We start from the raw sequence: 17,471 nt of genomic DNA on the forward strand, positions 1-17,471 counted from the left end.
AGAGAAGCTTTTTATTTTCGCTCGGTGTAGAGCCTTTCTCTTCACAGATCGAAATGTTCCCCGATTAAAATTTGTCTTCTACTCACTATTTTTTCTTTTATAACAGCCAGGACGACATTTAAACCAACATCGTGTAATGAATTTCGGTGAGCAGTTACCACTCTCCGTATGTTAATTGATTTTGTTGAACAGTCTGAGAGAAGCGTAATTTACTGGCATTAATAAAGAAAATTTGATCTTTGAGGTGACTCAGAACTTTGATTCCTAAGGTAACTCAGCTTTTTGATTCGTGAGGTCACCCAGCTCTTTCGACCAAATTTTTACACGACCATTACACATTAACAACTACCAGAGATTTATTATTATTATTATTAATATTATTATTATTATTAATATTATTATTATTGTTGTTATTATTATTATTATATTCACCAAAAACGCTAAGTCACTGGATCATTCAGTATTACAAGGGTGGACCCGTCCTAATATTCCGCCGATTTTTTTTTTTCCACCAGAGGGACCACATAAAAAAGTATATATATGCCAATGAAACCATAAATATTTGTCTAATATTTTTATTATGTACAATGCTAGATCATCCATGAACTGTTTGTGGTCTAGAGGAAACACCTTGATGTTTTCCGACTATTTTTGTCCAGGTGCTTGAAATATTTTCACTACTTGCGACCTATTGAGAAAGTGTTTCAGCACTGTGCTTACTCTCTCCCGTCCAAAATGCCGTTCATGATACCAATATTGTCTACCTGTCCAGTGAATACTGACAAATGGTCTCCCATGATCTCCTCACGTGTCTGGTGTTGTCTGTCTTCACCTCCCTTGAGTTGTGTTCATCTGTTGAGGGGGATACACAGAGATGTCTGTGTATCTGATATGTCTCGTGTTGTCTGTCTTCACCTCCTATATGTTGTGTTCATCTGTCGAGGAGGATGTATACAGATTCCCTGATATGTCTCTTGTTGTCTGTCTTCACCTCTCGTGAGCTGTGTTCTATTCAGCAAATTCTCACAAAGAATCTCTTTGATGTGTCTGGTGTTGACTGTCTACACCTCTCCTGCACATTGATATACAATCACATAAATGCTTCCTACAGGCAATATAGGAACTTTAATTTATTAGATCTATTTAAAAAGAAATGACGATCATATTAAACAAAGAATTCTCTTTTTTTTTTTTTTACTGGCCACCTTATTTACACTCATACATAAGAGATGACTTGAAACTACTAACTTTATAAATTACAGAAACTACAACCCACGATAAATAATTTTTACAAAAGGTTCATCATCCTACAAGTTGTTTGAATATGGATTACTGGCCAATATCGAACCTTACAGGTGATCCTCTTGGTCTTCATTTGCTACAACACCATCTGAGTATACAATGGTTCCTCCTCCCACCCCAAAAAAAGTCCAATAACATCGGGAATGGATTCATATTTTCACATGATAATGACAATACAATCAGACAAAAGCACATCATGTCGTAATGTCCTGTCAAATTACCACGATTCTCCTATGGTAAGATTTACAAAAATTCTTCTCACAGTCTCCATTTTCCCAGATTGTACACACACACACACACACAAAATATATATATCTTACGTTACACCTAAAGTAAAACGTCACGGTTTATCGTAAATGTTGACCTAAGTGAGGAAAAGTTAAGGGCGAAAATAAAGGAAGTGAAATATTGGCGCATATTTATTATTATATTGGCGTCTCATCAATTATACTTTTTACATAATAGTCTTTCATAAATATTCTTAGACTTACATCACAAAATTTCACACAATATTTTGAATAAATACGGAATGATTGTTTTTTTTTTTTTTAAGGATTAGTAGACTGGCACCTCAAGCCTCGAAATTTTATTTGTGTTTTGCGTTGTGTACCTAACTGCGGCTCAGTCTTAGTCACACGTTGTGTACCTAACTGCGGCTCAGTCTTAGTCACACGTTGTGTACCTAACTCCGGCTCAGTCTTAGTCACACGTTGTGTACCTAACTGCGGCTTAGTCTTTGTCACACGTTGTGTACCTAACTGCGGCTCAGTCTTAGTCACACGTTGTGTACCTAACAGCGGCTCCGTCTTAGTCACACGTTGTGTACCTAACTGCGGCTCAGTCTTAGTCACACGTTGTGTACCTAACTGCGGCTCAGTCTTAGTCACACGTTGTGTACCTAACTGCGGCTCAGTCTTAGTCACACGTTGTGTACCTAACTGCGGCTCAGTCTTAGTCACACGTTGTGTACCTAACTGCGGCTCAGTCTTTGTCACACGTTGTGTACCTAACAGCGGCTCCGTCTTAGTCACACGTTGTGTACCTAACTCCGGCTCAGTCTTAGTCACACGTTGTGTACCTAACTGCGGCTCAGTCTTAGTCACACGTTGTGTACCTAACTTCGGCTCAGTCTTTGTCACACGTTGTGTACCTAACTTCGGCTCAGTCTTTGTCACACGTTGTGTACCTAACTGCGACTCAGTCTTTGTCACACGTTGTGTACCTAACTGCGGCTCAGTCTTTGTCACACGTTGTGTACCTAACTGCGGCTCAGTCTTAGTCACACGTTGTGTACCTAACTGCGGCTCAGTCTTAGTCACACGTTGTGTACCTAACTGCGCCTCAGTCTTAGTCACACGTTGTGTACCTAACTGCGGCTCAGTCTTTGTCACACGTTGTGTACCTAACTGCGGCATAGTCTTAGTCACACGTTGTGTACCTAACTGCGGCATAGTCTTAGTCACACGTTGTGTACCTAACAGCGGCTCCGTCTTAGTCACACGTTGTGTACCTAACTGCGGCTCAGTCTTAGTCACACGTTGTGTACCTAACTGCGGCTCAGTCTTTGTCACACGTTCTGTACCTAACTGCGGCTCAGTCTTTGTCACACGTTATGTACCTAACTGCGGCATAGTCTTAATCACACGTTGTGTACCTAACAGCGGCTCCGTCTTAGTCACACGTTGTGTACCTAACTGCGGCTCAGTCTTTGTCACACGTTGTGTACCTAACTGCGGCTCAGTCTTAGTCACACGTTGTGTACCTAACTGCGGCTCAGTCTTTGTCACACGTTGTGTACCTAACTGCGGCTCAGTCTTAGTCACACGTTGTGTACCTAACTGCGGCTCAGTCTTAGTCACACGTTATGTACCTAACTGCGGCACAGTCTTAGTCACACGTTGTGTACCTAACAGCGGCTCCGTCTTAGTCACACGTTGTGTACCTAACTGCGGCTCAGTCTTAGTCACACGTTGTGTACCTAACTGCGGCTCAGTCTTTGTCACACGTTGTGTACCTAACTGCGGCACAGTCTTAGTCACACCTTGTGTACCTAACTCCGGCTCAGTCTTAGTCACACGTTGTGTACCTAACTCCGGCTCAGTCTTAGTCACACGTTGTGTACCTAACTCCGGCTCAGTCTTAGTCACACGTTGTGTACCTAACTCCGGCTCAGTCTTAGTCACACGTTGTGCACTTCGCTACGGGTTAGTCACACACTGTGTACTTAACTGAGAGTCACACGTCAGGTTAGTGTCCACAGCTGTGGTTGTTCAGTCAGGCTCGCAGGATCAGTCATCAGTCATCAACACAACTCATCACAACACACATTCACATATGCCTTTTCATTTATTACTAGCAAATCCACATTTTCTGGTATAAAACGCTAAATATCTTCCTTAATAAAAGCAGTTACCTGAAGTTTTAATCAGGGTTAATAACACGTTTTTTTAAGTAATTTAAATAAAAAATATATATGTTTAATGGAGATTTTCTTTTTTAATATGGACATATTTTGTCGACAAATTGAATTCTTAAAAAAAAAGATAACTGAAGTTCTATTATCAAAAATTATTTCACCTTGAAAGATAGTATTATATATATATATATATATATATATATATATATATATATATATATATATATATATATATATATATATATATATATATATATAATCCCATGAATTTTGGCAACACGTATAAAGAGAGACTGTCTCTCTGGCCATAATCAATGCCTCTTCATGCATGAGGAAAAGTATTGGGACAGCATGAAATTCCGCACATTTCTGATGTAGCAACATACGTATAACTATGCTGAGCTGATGCTAGTTATATGGCATGCTGTAGGTAGTACTCATGTTTACCTATTATTCCTAAGACACTGCACGACCCTTATTTTTGAAGTGCTTCTCCTTGAATACAATTACATTACTCATAATAAGTCAGTATGTTAGGGAAATAATCGCAGCTGACTCCAGGGGTACCTTTGCTAATAACTCAGCAATGATGGCAACCATAATCTAAATCTACATTTCAGTTTCAAGAAAGGTTTGCTACTGAACTCAGAATATAATTAAATTCTGGAAAAGTTTTCTTATATAAACAGCTTATTAGAAATAAGGCTATAAGTGAATGATTGCTTTGCTAAAGGTCCTGTATATATTAATTAAAGGCTCTGGAATTTTGAGTAGCTACCTTGACGATAGTACAGTAACCATAGCAAATGGCATTAAATTAATGGATAACTGCTAATGTAAACTCTTACATGAAGCCTAATCTAGAAGCCAGACTAGGCCTCCAGAGCTTCAAAAACCACATTCCTGTGATGTCCAATGTTTTACATCTCAAGACTTCATGATTGCTAAGGTATTCACATCTTTCCCTGTGAAAGATGCAGCCTCCATTGTCTCCAGAGTGATCTTAAGAATACTACAGCAGAGACCAGAGGAATGTTCAGGAGGGTCCTTACATTAGCACACTCACACAAACACCAACATCCAATATACACTATTTTCATACCTCTTTATAATTTATATTCATTGCACAGAGTAGAAAAGTGTAGTTTTGGGCATGATAAATTTTTAATAGTGTTTTAATTAAGGCCGGATTACTTTTTGAATTCTACATCTGCAATTATTTTTTCATATTAAATATCTAAAAATGAAAACGGTAAATATATGAAGATAATAATGACTGTTTTACAAGTGGATATAACTGAATGCCATTTGGATGTTTGAGTTATGTCTGGAGTTACATATAGTCGGTTACAAAAATTATCCAAAGGAAAAGACACATCACATGTTGAAGATGAACAACTTAATGTGTACAAACATTGGGACTGTAATGTATAACATGCGGGCGAGTAAAATGAAAAAAAAAAAAGCGAATGAAATGAATGGAACACGAAGTTCACAATGCTAGCAAAAAAAAAAATGAACAAAATTTAAGGCAAATATGGCACATGAATTATTATTAAAATACACTATGGCGTACAGACTGACCACAACACATGTATAAAACAAGGACAAAAAAAATAAAGAGGTTTTTTAAGATTTCATCTGTTAATAAAAGAGGAAAATAAGTGAGGCACATCACACTTGAAGACACAGCTAAGTGGACATAATGTAGCGAGACATAGAAACCAGACCTCCAGGACACTGGTTAACACATAACAATGAACTTGACAGAATTAGTGTCAACATGGGCCTTTATGTGGTCGATGCTGCGTTAATACAGCAAACAATAGCTAATTCACAGTGTCTACACGTACAGTAAACACACAGGAATTGGGACTTAACACTCAGGAACAATACAGACCAAGTTTTCTGTAAGTAAATGCCTAATTTAACACATAGTGACATGCTTAATACTTTGATTGCTTGAGTTAAAAATTAATTGAATCACGAACGGAACTCTCGCAGTTTAGTTTTCAATAGAGAAGCAATACATTAATATTAACATTATATTGAGCAAAGCAACATTTTAAATACAGTTTTGTGTGGCATCAAAGTGTAAAGCACTGAAAATATTAGATATATGTGTTTATAATAAATGCCTGAGTGAAGGACGCCTGAAACCGTGACTGAAAATAATGACTGGAAGACAATACTTATACCAGAGCAACACTGATCAACACAGTCTCGCTTCGAGGGAATAGTTCTCTCAAGTAATGACTTGAAAATAACCTTCCATGTTTGTTGTCTGTTCCAAGTGACTTTATACTGACCTTACTGAAAATGTTCCTCACAGTTGTATTTGCTTCGATATATGACGCATTTTTGTTTTCCATGTCTAAATGGTAGCTTTTCATCATGGAGGGTGGCTCGGTGCTAGTGAAAAGCTGTACTTCCACGGAATTGGAGTTGCCCTTTCCCTTACACGGGACAAATCTAATTACCTCCCATTCCCCAGGCACTGTATGGCACCTACAGGTTTAGGGCTTCCCCATGAAGTGGTTAATGTAATGAACTGTCAAACTTTCGTGGAAAATAACGCAAAACTGCAGCATAGGAGAGTGTGTAGCAAGAATGTCAGAGGTGGTCTGAGAGAGAGAGAGAGAGAGAGAGAGAGAGAGAGAGAGAGAGAGAGAGAGAGAGAGAGAGAGAGAGAGAGAGAGAGAGAGAGAGAGAGAGAGAGAGAGAGAGAGAGTAGAATCAACCACAAGGTGAAGTAAGGAAGGTGGAGTCTACCAGTGACAAGAAACATCACTGGGGTTCAATCACAATCAAGATATTGGGACATATATCTGAGTCAGGGAAACAATTTACCGATTCATCCGACAATAGAAGACAAAAAAAAAAATACTGAAAAATAGTTGATATTCCAGTTTCAATGTGTTGTTCTGAGAATTTACAGGCAAGAGACAAATTTTCTTTTGGCAACGCTCCTTTGTCCACTGTAACCCTCCATTGTGCTCTGCAACCCTCCCTTGTGCTCTGCAACCCTCCCTTGTGCTCTGCAACCCTCCCTTGTGCTCTGCAACCCTCCATTGTGCTCTGCAACCCTCCATTGTGCTCTGCAACCCTCCATTGTGCTCTGCAACCCTCCATTGTGCTCTGCAACCCTCCATTGTGCTCTGCAACCCTCCATTGTGCTCTGCAACCCTCCATTGTGCTATGCAACCCTCCATTGTGCTCTGCAACCCTCCATTGTGCTCTGCAACCCTCCATTGTGCTCTGCAACCCTCCATTGTTCTCTGCAACCCTCCCTTGTTCTCTCCAACCCTCCATTGTTCTGTGCAACCCTCCCTTGTTCTCTCCAACCCTCCATTGTTCTGTGCAACCCTCCCTTGTTCTCTCCAACCCTCCATTGTTCTGTGCAACCCTCCCTTGTTCTCTCCAACCCTCCATTGTTCTGTGCAACCCTCCCTTGTTCTCTCCAACCCTCCATTGTTCTGTGCAACCCTCCCTTGTTCTCTCCAACCCTCCATTGTTCTGTGCAACCCTCCCTTGTTCTCTCCAACCCTCCATTGTTCTCTGCAACCCTTTTTTGTACACTGCAAACATCCTTGTTCACTGCTTAGTTAAAACATCGTAATGCACTGAAAGTAATCAATAACGGTCGCCAGTATATTCACTTCTCTTATTTTATCCAACAGTATAATAAATAACAATATTTTTATCCAGAGGATAAAAGTATTATATATATAGATAACTGTTGCAATGTAGTAAATAAATAATTATTCTATTTACCAAATGTCCCCAAACGGGACAGAGATAACAAGAAGTAGACGAGGAACACAAATCTGGTTTGATCAACATCAACTTGCTATTGTCTAACTTGGATTAGTGAGGTGGCCATTTATTCCGAGTGATCAGAGACACTTGAGAAATGGTTTGAAAAAGGCAGATCCCTGAGAGAGACTGACAGACCCTGAACGGAAGAACGTGCGGAGGTGTCTACAAATTTATTGCCCTGAACACTAGAATGACTACTTAACTGGTCGCTGAAGAGGTGATATAGTCATTGTTGAATGCGATGGACGATGTGATGCGATGAGTACTAGCTTTGAAAAGTATATTACATACTTTCAGAGTCAGAGACTATAACAAAGAAAGAAGTGAAAAGAGAAGCGATATAGTTGAGAGCTGCCAGAAGTGCGTATAATTCTGCCGTGAAAAACTAGCCATATATAGCAAGCATCTCGGAATCACACTATCCGGAAAACTATCGCGTATCCTACACCATCAGAGGATTTAGAGCCATCGGTGTACGCAGCAGCAGCAGCATGTGAGCCTAACTGAAAGTACTCACTGAAGAGATGAGAGATTTTGAAACGGGAATGCAGGAGGGACCTGTTCTAAGCATCGGTTCTTCCCAAGATGGAATGTCAATGAAATTATAACAATAGAGCGTAGATTGAGGTAACTAGAGTTCGAAGATGGATAATAAAAAGAACTTAATAAGCATGAATGGCGATTAAAAGTGTGAGCTTTACTAGCGTCTGCGAGTCCATCTGGGAAAGGCTCATGCATTTACTAAAACAGACGACCCCAGGGCTAACAGAGTAACCAACAAAGAGTTAAGTGTCAACCACAGGGCCAAAAGAGTACTCTCCCTCTGATCCTGGCTCGGTCGTATACATCACCCAACCAGACAGTGGAAAGCGATGCAAGACCAACCCATTGATTTACTAGAGCTAGCAGTGGACCTCTTGCTCATTCCAGGGCCACAACTCTGCATGCTGACTGAATTTTCAAGGAAGCAGAAAAACAACAACCATAATACCAGCAGACTGCGTAAATAGACGAGTTTACCTCAGCAGCAGCAGCAGCATCACAGAAAATGCAGTATATGTACTTGGTTAGGGGACACTGTGTCATGGCTGTTAATACCGTATTATTAGCACTTACTTAACTTTTGTTTATCTGTGCACTGGCGCACCTGCTATGCAAATAGATATAATTAATGAGGGGGGGGGGGCGGTTGTGCTTTCAAATAAATGAGGACATTAGTTACTCGGAGTATTTCGAGTAGCCCAAGTTATTTGTGTGACTCCAGGATGCGACCCACAGTAGTCGACTAATGTCCAAGTACCTACTTACTGCTAGGTGAACAGGGGCAGCAGGTTAAGGAAACATACCCAACGTTTCACCCGTGCCGGGGATAGATTCTAGGCCCTTAGTGTGTGAGATGAGGACGCTAGCTACCAAGCTGTGTGGTGATGGTGTGGGTGGTACTGTGGGTGGTGATGGTGTGGATGGTGATGGTGCTGTGAGTGGTGATGGTGCTGTGAGTGGTGATGGTGCTGTGGGTGGTGGTGTGAGTGATGGTGCTGTGGGTGGTGACGGTGGTGTGGGTGGTGATGGTGGTGTGGGTGTTGACAGTGATATGGGTGGTGACATTGATATAGGTGGTGATGGTAGTGTGGGTGGTGACAGTAGTGTGGGTGGTGATGGTGCTGTGGGTGGTGATGGTGCTGTGGGTGGTAATGTTGTGGGTGATGACGGTGTTGTGGGTGGTGACAGTGGTGTGGGTGGTGATGGTGCTGTGGGTGGTGATGGTACTGTGGGTGGTGATGGTGCTGTGGGTGGTAATGGTGCTGTGAGTGGTGATGGTGCTGTGGGTGATGATGGTGCTGTGGCTGGTAATGGTGTTGTGGGTGATGACGGTGTTGTGGGTGGTGATAATGGTGTTTTATTCGTCAGGAGAAGGAGCATCTCCCGGGTTGGGCACACAAATACAGTTATACAAATTTAGGTAATTACAGCTATCATGCATAATAACCCGTGTGTAAATTACCCAGGATAACCTAAAGAAAATATCAGACGAAGTGACTTATTTCCACTGGGGTCCCTGTAATATCTTATTATTTAAAGCAGCTGTAAGATACAGTAGAAATCAGCCATTAAAAATCGGTTTTCAAAACCATTCATCACATCTGTCAGACACTGCAGCATCATGGGATCTTGATACAAAGAATTCTTCAACACTTGTCCAACCTTTGGACGAAGACAGATAAGATGAGATAAGATTTCGTTCGGATTTTTAACCCCCGGAGGGTTAGCCACCCAGGATAACCCAAGAAAGTCAGTGCATCATCGAGGACTGTCTAACTTATTTCCATTGTGGTCCTTAATCTTGTCCCCCAGGATGCGACCCACACCAGTCGACTAACACCCAGGTACCTATTTGCTGCTAGGTGAACAGGACAACAGGTGTAAGGAAACGTGTCAAAATGTTTCCACCTGCCGGGAATCGAACCTGGGCCGTCCGTGTGTGAAGCGGGAGCTTCAGCCACCAGGCCACCGGACCTACTTCGAATAGTGGATGGTACCACTATGACCCCACCTCCGCCTGCTTCACCTCACCTCACTACAGTATATAAGTCACGTCTACGGCTCTATGCTGAACATCCTACAAGATTGATGGAGTGAACACATCGACTCCAGGCTGAGGGACTGATTACCTCAAACTCCTCCTCTCCTTATAACTTCCTGTTTTGTATTGGACTGATGAAGCCACTGTGTGGCGAAACGTTTCTTCAATAAAGATTCCCATCTGTTGCGTCAGTGTCTCAGTTCTTAAACCGGTCGGTTTTCCAAACCATTCATCATATAAAAATCAGTATATATGAAGGTAAATAAGTTCAGCTCCATGACCATGAATTCTTCTCTAGGCTGAGGGACTGACCACCTCTAACACTGGTTGATGGACTGATTACGTTATCTTTATTTCACTGCTACTGCTGCCTTTGTATTTGACTGAAGAAGTCTACTGTGCAGGCGAAACGTCTGAACAATAAAGATACCCAACTGTTGCACGTGTGTCTTAATCTTCAGCTTGTCAAACTTAGAATAACAAATAAAGACAAACCATGTGACTTATTAACAGTGTCTTGGTATTGTCGTTGGTTAGTTAATGGAGTTTAAAGGCTGTCGACTGCACGAGGGTCATTGATTATGGCTGAGCGTCACCTTTCTCAGCACCAGACAAGAGGATTAAAGCAAACTCTCAGTGTGTATATACACCGGGAGACATACAACTCTCAGTGTGGATATATACCGAAAGACATACAACTCTCAGTGTGTATATACACCAGGAGACATACAACTCTGTGTGTATATACACCGGGAGACATACAACTCTGTGTGTATATACACCGGGAGACATACAACTCTCAGTGTGTATATATACCGGGAGACATACAACTCTCAGTGTGTATATATACCAGGAGACATACAACTCTCAGCGTGTATGTATACCGGGAGACATACAACTCTCAGCGTGTATATACACTGGGAGACATACAACTCTCAGCGTGTATATACACTGGGAGACATACAACTCTCAGCGTGTATATACACCGGGAGACATACAACTCTCAGTGTATACATATCGTATACACTAATTTACACTAAAAAAAATATTTTAAAACATGAAAAAAACAGCAAAAAAAAACAAAAAAACAAAAAAACAAAAAAACGGGAAAAACTATATTATGATAAACCAGTGTAAAATAAACAGTTATTTTACGATTTTGTGGAAGATTTTTTTTAACGTCACAGTTAGACCAGAGTGTTGCCAAAATATTTATTTTTTTCTATGAAATATCTCAAAATAAATAAAGGTCGCCGCAGTGTGTCTGTTTTTGTCCCTTTAAGACGGAGAAATATGCATAGAATAAATTGTTTCTTTCTGGGGAGAAGAAAACATCTATCAGGCTTGGGGAGAAGAAAACATCTATCAGGCTTGGGTAGAAGAAAACATCTATCAGGCTTGGGGAGAAGAAAACATCTATCAGGCTTGGGTAGAAGAAAACATCTATCAGGCTTGGGTAGAAGAAAACATTATCAAAAAAAACAGGTTAATATAGGGGGGAAAGAAGGAAATTTTGAATGAAGAAGGAAGAAAACATCTATCAGAAGAGAGTTGATAATGAAAGGGGGGTAAAGAAGGAAGGTTAGTGAAGGTTGAAGGTGTATCACGTCACCTTCATGGAGAAGAAAACATTGAAGGTGGGGAGAAGAAAACATCACGTCACCTTCATGGAGGAAAACATTATCAGAAGGTTGTCTATCAGGCTTGGGGAGAAGAAAACATCTATCAGGCTTGGGGAGAAGAAAACATCTATCAGGCTTGGGGAGAAGAAAACATCTATCAGGCTTGGGGAGAAGAAAACATCTATCAGGCTTGGGGAGAAGAAAACATCTATCAGGCTTGGGGACATCTATCAGGCTTGGGGAGAAGAAAACATCTATCAGGCTTCATGGAGGTTGAAGGTTGTCACGTCACCTTCATGGAGAAGAAAACATCTATCAGGCTTGGGGAGAAGAAAACATCTATCAGGCTTGGGGAGAAGAAAACATCTATCAGGCTTGGGGAGAAGAAAACATCTATCAGGCTTGGGTAGAAGAAAACATCTATCAGGCTTGGGTAGAAGAAAACATCTATCAGGCTTGGGTAGAAGAAAACATCTATCAGGCTTGGGGAGAAGAAAACATCTATCAGGCTTGGGGAGAAGAAAACATCTATCAGGCTTGGGTAGACAGATTAAAAAAACAGGTTAATATAGGGAAAGAAGGAAATTTTGAATGAAGAAGGAAGGAAGAGAGTTGATAATGAAAGGGGTAAAGAAGGAAGGTTAGTGAAGGTTGAAGGTGTAACGTCACCTTCATGGAGGTTGAAGGTGTCACGTCACCTTCATGGAGGTTGAAGGTGTCACGTCACCTTCAGGAAGACTGAAGGTGTCACGTCACCTTCATGAAGACTGAAGATGTCATGTCATCTTCATGAAGATTGAAGGTGTCACGTCACCTTCATGAAGATTGAAGGTGTCACGTCACCTTCATGAAGACTGAAGGTGTCACGTCACCTTCATGAAGACTGAAGATGTCATGTCATCTTCATGAAGACTGAAGGTGTCACGTCCCCTTCATGAAGATTGAAGGTGTCACGTCACCTTCATGAAGATTGAAGGTGTCACGTCACCTTCATGAAGATTGAAGGTGTCACGTCACCTTCATGGAGGTTGAAGGTGTCACGTCATCTTCATGGAGACTGAAGGTGTCACGTCACCTTCATGGAGATTGAAGGTGTTACGTCACCTTCGAGGAGAATGAAGGTGTCATGTCACCTTTACGGTACCACTAGTGAAGGTGTCACGTCACCTTCACGTAGAGTGAAGGTGTCGCGTCACCTTCACGTAGAGTGAAGGTGTCACCTTCATGGGGGAAGGGTGAAAGTGACATACAACCAGCGAGATAGTCTCTACTCACAGCACTGATGACCCTTCACAGTTCAACCAGCTTAGCAATGGAAGTGCGAAACATCGTGGCGAAAGGTTCGAAACATCGTGGTGAAAAGTTCGAAACATCGTGGTGAAAGGTTCGAAACATCGTGGTGAAAGGTTCGAAACAACGTGGTGAAAGGTTCGAAACATCGTAATAAAGGTTTGAAATATCGTAATAAAGGTTCGAAATATCGTAATAAAGGTTCGAAACATCGTAATAAAAGTTCGAAATATCATACTTCCTATTGTGGGAAATACCTTAAGTTTTTCTACAAGGAAAAAAAATCACTGTGGACTACTAACCACATGGGCTAGTAATCACATGGACTAGTAACCACATGGACTAGTAACTACATGGACTAGTAACCACAAGGACTAGTAACCCCGTGGCCTAGTAGCCACGTAGACTAGTAACCACATGGACTAGTGAACACAAACTAGCAACACATGGACTAGCGACCACATAAACTAGTAACACCGTGGATATGTACCATTTAGACTGGTGTCTAACACAACATGGGTCAGTGGTCACATTTCTGTAACCTTGAAAAAATAGCCGAATTCGACAAATTACGGTCTAAAGAGGTGATATCTATAATCGACCTTTGGCCATAATATTTGATCAATGTAACCTGCAAGCTGTGACCAGTATGTATAATCTCTTCGTCTGCAGGTGTTATAGAGGTTATTATTAATGAAAATAAGTAATGTGGTACTGGGTTACAGAGGCTGTAACGACCCTGGGCGATGGAGAGATATGTAACTCACTGGGACCTTTGGTATTACAACTGCTAGGTACTAAAATGCTTCATGGAGGTGTATGTGTGTGTGTGTGTGTGATGCTACATACATAGGGAGGGTCTACCTGGTGGTCGTTGAGTGGGTCAGCGCTCCTTGACCAGCCTCCCGGTGTATCAGGGCCTGATCAGCCAGGGTGTTGCTGCCGGCCACAGCCCAGCTGATCGGGTACTGACTTTAGGTATCTGTCAAGTTCCCTCTTGAAGGCAGCCAGGGGTCTATTGGTTATTTACCATATGCATGGTGGGTGGCTGTTGAACAGTCTTGGGTCCTGGACACAATAAGTGTCCAGGACCCAAGACTGTGCACTCTTGGCGCCATTGCTTTTCATTGGGGTATGTTGCACCGTCTGCCTAGTCTTTTGCTTTCGTTGGAAGTGATTTGTGTGTGCAGATTTGGGACCAGTCCCTCTAGGGATTTTCCACGTGTAGATTATGACTGGTCTCTCTCGCCTGCGTTGTAACAGTAGGACTTCTAAATTATATTACCTTACGTAATTAATATTTCTATTTATATTATATCAACATATTTTGTTGTCACTGGAAGCTGGGATGACAATATCAAGTTGTAATAATATAAATACTTCAATGTCTTTACTGTGTATGACAAGAATAAGCAACACGGGTTCGATGCTTCATATTAATTTATATAAATTTGTAACTAAGAGGCTTAATGTAGTGTAGGGGTGTGAGGAGACACAGGGATCTGGATAAGGGACCATGTAAGAAGGTATAGAAGGTGGAAAGGACTTGGGTAATGGGTAGATGGTAAAGTATGTGAGGTATTGGTGGAGGAGAACAGGGTGTTGGTTGGCAGTGGGCAGGGCAGGTGTGGGGAAGGTATGAGCTCTCCACGCCAGGGTTAATACCTTTGTAAAACTTAATAAAAGTAAAGAAAAATATACTTTTATCTTACATGATACAATAGACAAGAAATGATTTTGTCATGTCAAACTCAAAATATACAGACCAATTCTATATACATCTATTAGTTAATAAAGATACGAATACACCAAATAAATACAAGATCTGCTACTTGTGAGATTCGAGAAGTGGTAGTGAAGTAGAGGTGAAGGTGAGAGTGTTAGCGAGTTTCACCGGACTGGCCGGCACGTCGAGAGGTACATCACGCGGACACGTGAGCACTGAGGTAATGAAGCGGGGCCCGGCTGCTAGCCTCACCGCGGCCGCTGCCCCGTCCCCTACTGCAGCTGGCGTCCAGGACCTCTGCTGTAACCAGCGTCCATGGCCTCAGCAGCAGCCGGCATTCATGGCTTCTGTAGCAGCCAGTGTCTAGGACCTCTTCTGCAGCCGGCATCCAGGACCTCTGCTGCAGCCGGCGTCCAAGGCCCCTGCTGCAGCCGCCGTCCAGGGCCCCTACTGCAGACGGCATCCTAAACCTCTACTGCAGGTGGTGCCCTGGACCTATGCTGCTGCGGGTGCCCTCACGCCACCTGCTCTTGACACAAGCTCTGCTATGTCTGCTCTTGTGTAGCTCCAGTTGCTGCCGCCCCTGTAGCTGCAGCCGGGTCAGTACTCTTAATGCAATACACTTAGTGTAGGTCTCATTTGGTTGATTTTCCATCACTACCTTTGTTTTTCATATATTTTTAAATGATGTCTCTTTTTTCCCAATACTCAGAGTATTGGTATAGAAACCACGAGTGTTAAGACCAGAATGTAAACAAGGGGCACTGGAGGGAGCGAGACAGTGCCGAGATTCTCATAAGAATATCCTGCGGGGCCAAGCACTGGCTGTGGCCCGGTCTATCTCGGCCTCATCTCTTCCTCTTTCTCTTTTTATTTCTACGCTTGACACTGACCTGACATGCGCAACCAGTCTTCACCTCAACATTGTTCATCTTCCACTCCTCATCAGATTGGTAGGTGCGTGAGAGTGCCTGTGAGTACGAATACTGTTGTACACACCTTGTGACAGTGCCCTTTCGCAGAGCCTTAACAGGAAAGATACACTCCTTACCCAAGTACTCGTCTAAACACACACGCTCGTAAAAGTGCTGGTGATTCGCATGTATCTCCATGGCGTGGTTATCGTCGGCTTTGCCTACTATTTTCTTTACAATGACCGATTTTGAGGGACAGCAGTCTATATATTTTTCACCACCCTCCCCATAAACCGTTATCACATCTTGATCTATCATATTTTCCACTTTCGGATCGAATTTAGCCCTTTTCTTTTTCTTTTTATTTCTCTTTGACTTTTTCTCCTCTCTTTTTCTTTGCCGCTCCTGTCTTTGTTCCTGCCTTCTCCTTCTTCGGTCTCTATTTCTCACTTCTCTGGATGTAAGAGGCGTTTGTCGCTTGTCTCTCATCTGCTCCACCAGCTCTGCTACAAACAGCTGCTGTTCCATTGCTCGCGTCACCTGTTTATCGTCCACCTCTTCTATGATTTCTTCTATCTTTGTTACCTCCTGCCGATGGTTATCCACCACCTCCTTGAGTTCGGGATAGACTTCAGCGTACGCTTGAATTTCAGCAAAGGATGGTCTCTCCCTTATGAGTTGGGAGGGAGTACGGTTCACGGAATGCTGCAAGTGTGGCTCCCGGGGCTGGCTGTTCAGGTGGTCACGCTTGTGGCGGAAAGGTTGAGACGTTTGAGTGGTGCCCACCAGGTGGTGATAATCGGTGGTGGCCAGGTGGTGGTTGGTGGTGGTGGCCAGGTGGTGATTGGTGGTGGTGTCCAGGTGGTGGTTGGTGGTGGTGGCCAGGTGGTGATCAACGCGAGCCAGCAGCTCTTCGGCCAAATTCTCAAGCTCTGACACTTTGATCCCCCGTTCAACCAGTCGCTCCAGTATTCTGAAACACGAGAGATAATTTAGTTCTTCGAAAGCCTAAGATTTTTCTAATTTGAGAAAATATGTACAAGGCAATACCAAAATTCACAAAGAAATGTACAAAGTCATGGTCAAAATATGCAATAAAAACTTCCTAATGTATATAAACTGATTGTAGTGGATGACATACAGAATATTTTACACCTAAACGTTTCGCTCTAAATAGGTCTTAATCAAGTCTAATTACAAACAACAAAACTCTACTCTGTCATGTCACCATGAAAACATGTTTGGCTTACGTCTTTTATTCCGGATATCCAGTCGACATTTCGCCCTCTTATCCACTAGATTATGTCTGTAGTTATTGTAAATATATATGTGCTTTCTACAATATTTATTGCTTGTTTCTACTTCTCTCTCTAATAAAATGCATTACTTTTCTTACTATTATGTTTACTAAGGAAATCTATTATCGAATGTTCACTTTTCAATAGATTTTCGCATTTATTTCCGACTACACAAGATGATATTAACATTAAAGGCATCTTAATAATGATTCCAGGTTTCAATGTCTCGCAAAGGCAACTGAATTAGTCGTTGGGTCGAACCCTGAGGCAGGCCAGGGTTCGACCCCACGACACATTGTCCCGCCTCAAGAGACAATACAACGTTTATGTCATCTTTCTCTCTTGAGGCGGGACTGTGTGTCGTTGGGTCGAACCCTGGGGCAGGCCAGGGTTCGACCCCACGACACAGTGTCCCGCCTCAAGAGACAATACAACGTTTATGTCATCTTTCTCTCTTGGGGCGGGACAGTGTGTCGCGGGGTCGAACCCTGCGGCCGGCC

General features: G+C 42.3%; 2 protein-coding genes across 2 annotated transcripts in view; both read right to left on the bottom strand.

Annotated features, from left to right (window-relative positions):
- Positions 1-559: 559 nt before the first annotated feature.
- LOC138851283 (putative per-hexamer repeat protein 5) lies at positions 560-3,881 on the bottom strand. Its single transcript, XM_070080252.1, has 2 exons — positions 3,452-3,881; positions 560-3,343 (listed from the first exon to the last, which is right to left on the bottom strand). Exon 2 carries the CDS (start codon positions 2,751-2,753, stop codon positions 1,851-1,853), a length of 903 nt encoding a protein of 300 aa, XP_069936353.1. The 5' UTR covers positions 2,754-3,343; positions 3,452-3,881; the 3' UTR covers positions 560-1,850.
- Positions 3,882-12,065: 8,184 nt separating this feature from the next.
- LOC128691847 (nucleolar protein 58) overlaps positions 12,066-17,471 on the bottom strand; it is a 656,314-nt gene continuing 650,908 nt past the window's right edge. Inside the window, exon 5 of the mRNA XM_053780771.2 lies at positions 12,066-16,646. Coding sequence (XP_053636746.1) covers positions 15,608-16,646 — 1,039 coding nt within the window. The 3' untranslated portion in view covers positions 12,066-15,607. The remainder of the gene's footprint in view (positions 16,647-17,471) is intronic.

The sequence above is a fragment of the Cherax quadricarinatus genome, chromosome 6 (genome assembly GCF_038502225.1).
Source record: "Cherax quadricarinatus isolate ZL_2023a chromosome 6, ASM3850222v1, whole genome shotgun sequence".
In the NCBI taxonomy this organism is placed as follows: Eukaryota; Metazoa; Arthropoda; class Malacostraca; order Decapoda; family Parastacidae; genus Cherax; species Cherax quadricarinatus.

Coding starts and splice junctions, on each gene's coding strand:
- LOC138851283 (XM_070080252.1), bottom strand. CDS start 2,753: ATGCCGCAGTTAGGTACACAACGTGTGACTAAGACTATGCCGCAGTTA.